Source organism: Sprattus sprattus (genome assembly GCF_963457725.1).
Source record: "Sprattus sprattus genome assembly, chromosome: 7".
NCBI lineage: Eukaryota > Metazoa > Chordata > Actinopteri > Clupeiformes > Clupeidae > Sprattus > Sprattus sprattus.
The window spans coordinates 17,298,091-17,305,309 of NC_137926.1; the positions used below are offsets into that span (position 1 = coordinate 17,298,091).

The window sequence follows — 7,219 nt, forward strand, 5'->3', positions numbered from 1 at the left end:
CGTCATCACAAACATCTGTACTAATAATACCCAAACATAACCATCATCAACATCAGCAGAATGAATGAGCATATTCCAATAGTCACTCTATACACTACTACACTACAACATTTCAATTCAAATGAAATAAGCACTTCCACTTCAACCGCTATCTGGAAGCATAAATGGTTAGGTTCCACAGCATGACTGTCTCTATAATGTGAACGTAATACCTGAGTTGCTACCAACATAATCATAAATGTTAAGATAACAATAACCTGAACAATCTATGTCATCTTCAACATTACCTTTCATGACATAAAGCATTAGTTTGCCATCTCAACATTCTCACACGTTCTCCTAATAAAACAGTCCAGTTCACCCTTTCCCCCCGAAGACCTTTAATGTGAGCTGAAAGGAGATTATAACTCAACTTGCTTCCATCCCTCATACCACAGGCCATTAAACACATACATAGACTCCCAGTATCACAGCAGCCTCTCCTCACCCAGCACTGATCCTGGGTCAGGGGCAGACGGCACGCTGTGACATTGTAGGCCATTTGGATCTCATTAGACATTAGTTAACTCTAGGATGGGATGCATGCAGTTACTGGTAAAATGCCTACATCTGGGGAAGTTGTTGATGCTTATGCACTCATTGTCTGGTGTCCCCATTTGTCTGGTGACCTCACTGATTGTTCTCATGGTCAAAAGGAAGCTTTGTAGGGTTTGTGTATTAAGATGGTCAGTGAGACTTATTTAAAAGGAACATGATTAGTCATATCACAAAACCGGCATACTGTCTCAAACTTAATAAAAAAATAGATTAAATTGAAATTGGAGAGACCAGGGTTGTCTGATTTACCAAATTGTATCTGAATATACAGTTTGTTGTTGCACACTGCCCCCTTGTGGATATATATATAACTTTCACGAAAACAATTAAAGACACATTCAAAGTAACAGTTTAAATAAAATCAAATACACATGGGATCTCACACACACACACACACACACACACACACACACACACACACAGAACATAAATACTATGGGATGTCCAAAAGGACAGGTTGAAAGAACTGTAGACTGGAAAAAGATAAACAGTGTTGCACAGTATTGCATAAGGTTTGCATACCCACACGCTATATCCAACAGATTTGGCTGCAGTGGTTCTTGTGGATTTAGGCAGGTACAAGCTCGCTCTCTAACACAGGAGAGGCAACAGTCTCTTATCTATCAGATTTTCACCACAAAGTCCTTCGGAGTCTCTCCCTCTCTCTCTCTCTGTGTGTGTGTGTGTGTGTGTGTGTGTGTGTGTGTGTGTGTGTGTGTGTGTGTGTGCATGTGTCTGTAAAACTCGAAAGCCCTTCAGATTAAAAGATAGCAAAGACAAACATACAACTATGGCAGCAGGGAGAGTGGTCACATATCAGAGAGGAAATGACAGAAAGGGACTATATGAGCAGTAGAAAGAGAGAGAGAGAAGGAGAGAGGAATGCACAGCCAGATTATCCACATCCTGTGCTCTGAGGTGCCAACACCCACTGCAATTACACACTCCTAGGACACCTGATGAGGGTACACCCTCTCTCAACCAATGACACGCCCTCTCTGCTCCACAATGCACTCAGTCAACCAATCACTACTTCCAAGTGACTTTCAGTTCACACCCATTTATCCAAACACATCCTGCCTCTACTCCACAACACTCCCCATGTGACCTGACCAGCTGGGGCCAAAGCTTCTCCACCAGACCAGCAGACAAAGCAGATATCAAGCAATCCAGTGACCCTCTTTACGTAACCAACCTTTGAGCTGGAGCTCCATGACTCAGATTTGGTCCACAAGAATAACAACGCAGACTCCTGGTCGAGTAGAAATCTCCCAGTATACCAACATCACACACAGACAGACACACACACACTGGATCTCCTGACCATCAGATCGATGGGAAAGACCATCCAGTCCAACCCGTGGCGTGACAGGAATCCCTCTGCAAGATCCAGGCTAGTTTGTGTCAGAACCTGTTTCACAGTAAGCTTGCTATCTGTGTTGTCTCTGTCTTGCCATGCGTAGATCCCTCAGATATACCGTCATAAGCAGCAGGTCAGGCTGTAGTGTGCACCTTTTTACTGAAGCCCTTGCAGCAAAACTGAGGATCACGGGGGAAGAGGGAGACTTTATCTCTCCTGATTTGCCATTCCTGACATTCAGATTGGACAAATCACCAGCGAGATTTAAAAAAGGAGTTGTTTGCTGTTGCGTGTCTCTTGAGAGCTGCAGGGTTAAGACCTGTCACATGATGAGGGTAAGGGCTAGCAGGGCTCAGAGCAGCAACAACGATGACAACAACAAAAACAACAACAACAAGAACACTGCAGAGGCGCAGAACTGCTAATTCATGCTACTGTGCTGTGTGCTCCCAAGATGCAGTGCTCCTCCCGTCTGTGAGAGCACAATCAGGCCCATTGTCAAAGCAACAGAGGAAGGCCTTGCACTAAGAAAAAAGCCAGAATTCTTACACAGAGAAGCAGCCTCATTTGAGAAAGAGGAAAACATACACACACATACACAAGTACATACATCCAAAGCCATACAGAATCTCAGACTGTATAGCTAGGATCACACATACCTGGAGAGGGCCCCACTATGAATGAATCTGCCTTTTTACCTGCATGAAATGTGTGTATATGTTTGTGTTTGTCAGGGGTGTATTTGTGTTCACGGCTTACCCAGCAGAAAGTTGGGACACATATGTAACCTTATGATATATGCCCCTTTCCGGCAGGAGTTCTGAAAACCTTCCACAACCAACACCTGAATGGCTGAGTGCAAAATAAAAAATAAACAGAAACCAGAACCAGAAAAAAACTGCAGACACTATAAATGTATTGTTCTCTATAGATGATGTAAACTTTAATCAGCCATTACGGGTATTTGGCCTACAGAAGCTTTGTAAGCTGGAGTTGGGGCTTTCTGGGCCAGAGAATGGTACTGCCCTCCTGCGTGGTGCTATGGATATAGAGTTCCCTGATGCTCGAGGAAGGTACGCAGGGTTTTCACTTCCAGCTTGTCTGGTTTGTCAAACTGGGCAGACAGATCCTCAGGGATGGGGATCTTCAGCACCTTATCCACATATGGGGCTGGGCTCATGTTCATTTACCTTTGAGTCGTCCTTAATTAAGTGGGAAGGGTGAGGTGAGCCACCAGAGACCAGAACTGTGGCACTGTTTATCGGAGTGTCTAGAACTGCAGATGAGTGACATCTCATCCTGACCCTGAGCTAGTGGTAATGCTGAGGGTGTTTGGACAACCATACATAACCATTTGCTGAATACAGGAAAGGACACAACTAGGTTTTGTCTAAACATTTATGTGCATATCACTCACTGACCTGTGGGTCAAGGGAGCTGGTGGTATGTGCCAGTGTGGATACTTGGGTACGTGCATAGCCAGTGACTTCACAGATTAAACAGGAGGGCAGCGTGTGTGTTATGGGGTACAGTGAAGCTGCTCATTAGTAGTGGGGGGGGGGGGGGCTGAAGGTCTGTGTCACAACATGCCTGTTAGGGATGAGGCCGACCTCTATCTGCCTGCAAGCCCCCAGCGGAGCAGGACTGTGGTTTGACGCAACGCTGAGTCCACCCCCTGCCTGCTGCTGTCTATGGGACAGGGGACTGCAGCTCCACCTGCTGTGCTGACTGTTGGGGCAGCTGATGGGTCTCTGCCTGGCTAACATGTTACCGTGATCGGAGAATACTTACATTTGCTCTAGGGTTATGCTGTGCAAGGAGCAAGGAGCTTCTCGAACTTTCATGTGGACATCATGCTATAATGATAGGAGTAGTGTGCGCTGTGCACTGCGTTGTATAAGCCTGGTGGTGCTCTTTGTCAGACAGCACACTCAGCCACTCAGGTGTTGGTTGAAGAAGGTTTTTATGAAAGGGGTGTGTCCCATAAGGTGATTTCGAAGTGCTTTGAATAAAAGAGAATTGTGTTAAATGTAGGGTTGCAGCGGTATAGCGGTATCACAATATGAAAATGTATGGTTATCATACCGTGTTCATAGCCTTATTGCCGGTATTGAATACAAATCCACCCGGACACACAAAGTTGCTGCCAAAGGAGGGAACACATCAAACGTGTTTGACCCTCTTTTGTGTAGATCCAAGTGCGTGTCCCGTTTATAACTTCAATCCCTAATGACAAAATGTAAACGTTTAACGCCAATCAACGGCAATCATAAAATGCACTATTAAAATCATTTTCCACATCCCACCTCCCGGCTGCCTGTCCGTTCTGTAATCTCAGAGTTGCACGGACTGACCCCAATCTGACCCCATACATTTTCCCAGCTCTGAGAGCTGACATACTGTATGTATCACCAAAAAACATAACCTGTTTATTCCTTAAAGGGTCAGTGATATAAGAATAATTTTGAACGTCCATACACTGTATACCATGAACCTGTGAGCCCAGAGTAAGACCCATACCATGTGTAACATACCGTGAAACCATCTTACACTGTTGCAGTCCTAGTTGTGTGTGGGTGTTAGGGTGTGTGCACTATTGTTCATACAGATGTATTGTTTGGGAGAGTGTGTGTACTCAACACAGAGGAGGTGCCCATATGTGTGTTGTTTAGACAAATGTATTGTCATGGTCTTGGTAGGCTAGAGCTGCAGGGAATTAGAGGTACTTTACCCACAACAAAGACCCATCACTGGCTGATAATAGATACATTACAACACACACACACACACACACACACACACACACACACACACACACACACACACACACACACACACACTCACAAATAAACACACACACACACAAGCAGATCATTGTTTACAGACATTTCCACCATACACCATCAGCATACATACACACAATTTGCATTAAGGTGTTTGTGTTTGTCTATTAAAAATAATGTAGTGTTCATCCTCATTTTGTTTCATTATTGTTGCTCCACCAACAGACGTGCACACAAACACACACACACACCCTCTCTTGTAGGCACACAGTCCGGGTCAGATAAAGCCTGGTGGGCTCCATGAGTTCCCGGTTGACTTGAAGGATCTCTGTGTAACTGATCAGCAGTGTGCTTTTCTATCTGTCTCATTCTTTTTGTGCCCATACAGTGTGTGTTTGTGTGTTTGTGTGTGTGTGTGTGTGTGTGTGTGTGTGTGTGTGTGAGTGTGACAAAGTCAAAGAAGAGCACCAAACCTGTTCTTCACCAAAAAATAGAACTCAATAAAAATAACTCAAATCATTTACAATACAATGTCACACATTTTATTACATGTTTTTGTATAATAAAAAGTGCATGTGCTCATAGGCTTACTTGTATGTGAGCACTGCACATCTGTAGTTCTATGCACATACACACTTTTCTGTGTGTGTATGCTAGTGTATCTCTATCCAGGATGTGAAAGCGTATGTGTGCTTATGTTCATCAGTGCAGTGATGTCCAGAGGAATGCACACATCTACTAACACCCAGTCAGAGAGAGAGAGAGAGAGAGAGGGAGAGAGAGAGAGAGAAAGGAAAGAGAGAGAGATGTGCTCAACCCAAAAGCCTTTTAATCTGTATTGAGCTGATGATGTAAGCACCCTCCACATGCCACCACTGAGGGCTGTTCAGGTCATCATCACTGCTAAAACACAGACTCATCTACAAGAACAAGTATAAGGTGAAGGTACAAGGTATAGGGTCTAAAAGACAATGCCCACAAATGTAGGGGTAGTAATAGTAGTGGTGGTAGTAGTAGTATTGATAAGTGATTTTGGTTATTATGATTATTATTATTATTAGTAGTAGTAATAGTAGCAGCAACAGCAGCAGCAGCAGTAGAAGTAGTAGTAGCGGAATGCATTTAGTATAAAGTATGTTGGGCATGAGATTCAGTGAAATCAGTGCTGTTGTTGCTTACATGATGGAGTTGCTGTTATCCTATTGGGTCACCTCAGGGCACAGATTTCAGCTGGGGTCACCATAAAAGCAATTACAGGACTGACTGATGTCTCATTCACTGTACTGTACCAGACCCCAACATCTGTCTCCTGAGTCCTGCCCTTTAGATCCTCGCAGAAGAACACCACCAGTCTGAGCCATCATCACCCTATTGTGGGATAATGATCCAGTCCACCTGACTCGACAGACCGATGCTGACTACTGGGTGACTCAGTCAACTCTCATCTGGGAAATCCATTGATCAGTATTAGCAGTCAAATGTGTAACAATGCAGCACAGGCGTGAGTCTACCCACTGGACCTCAGGAAAACTGAGCTATAATACGATAGAACCATCAGAAAAGGACTGTTCCGGGAACATTCTGCAGAAAGTCTGAATAATCAGATTTGTGCAGAGTGCTGTATCAAAAGAAACGTTCTTATATGGTGAATGTGTTTACTTCACTGGGAAGTACACGTGATAATGGATTTCCTCATTGCACATGGGAGTCGGTTGGCAGGAAACATAAACCATAACAACGGGCTGCTCCCGATGATTAACTGGTCTGAAAGATGCACTCTGTCATGGATGGAACCCTCTCACTTCAAACACAGGTGTACATGTGACACATTTCCTGTATGTCAACATTTCTCTGTGTTGAGCTAGGGTTAAGGAAACTTCATATTTGAGCAATATGGTTTGTCACTGCATAGCACTGAGTAGGATAGCTTCCCAACCACGCAGGTTGTGCCGAGATTTCAAAATGACCAGTTGAGACACGTCTTCCCTCCAGCCCCTACATGCGAAAACACGACATTCCTCTCTCACTCTCTCATATGAAACCAGGTGCATTTTGATAAAGGTAAACATTGGTCTTCCCAGCTTTACCCAATGACCATAACTCACCACTGAAACCGAACCCCTCAGGCATAACCCTTCGATCTGAGTTGACGTAAGCTAAACATCACCTGCAACTTTGCAAGGAACACTCTTCTGAGAGAGCCTACACTGAGTTCCTTTGCAAAAGTCTTTCTTCGACAGCTAGTTATAGAGAACCTTGTTTGAATATATCCAGAACTGAAAACAAAACTTGCACTCGTTTCCGTCCGGTTCATAAACATACACACTTGTAATTGTCTGCAGACTATTTGTGGTAGCAAAGTTTACTTACCTTCGCATTCGTCACTGTGATCCTCCGATGATCCCACGAACGATTTCTTTTTTCTAAAAGCGGTGCGCCGAAAGTCACTCATTGTGTAGCATATGGTTCGGTCGTTCAA

The 7,219-nt window shown here is 44.1% G+C and overlaps 1 protein-coding gene across 1 annotated transcript in view; it reads right to left on the bottom strand.

Moving 5' to 3' along the window:
- Positions 1 to 3,137, bottom strand: part of fgd4a (FYVE, RhoGEF and PH domain containing 4a) — a gene marked incomplete at its 5' end in the record, with an annotated part of 47,844 nt that extends 44,707 nt beyond the window's left edge. The window contains one exon of the mRNA XM_080841732.1: positions 3,048 to 3,137. Coding sequence (XP_080697858.1) covers positions 3,048 to 3,137 — 90 coding nt within the window. The remainder of the gene's footprint in view (positions 1 to 3,047) is intronic.
- Between the last annotated feature and the right edge of the window lie 4,082 nt (positions 3,138 to 7,219).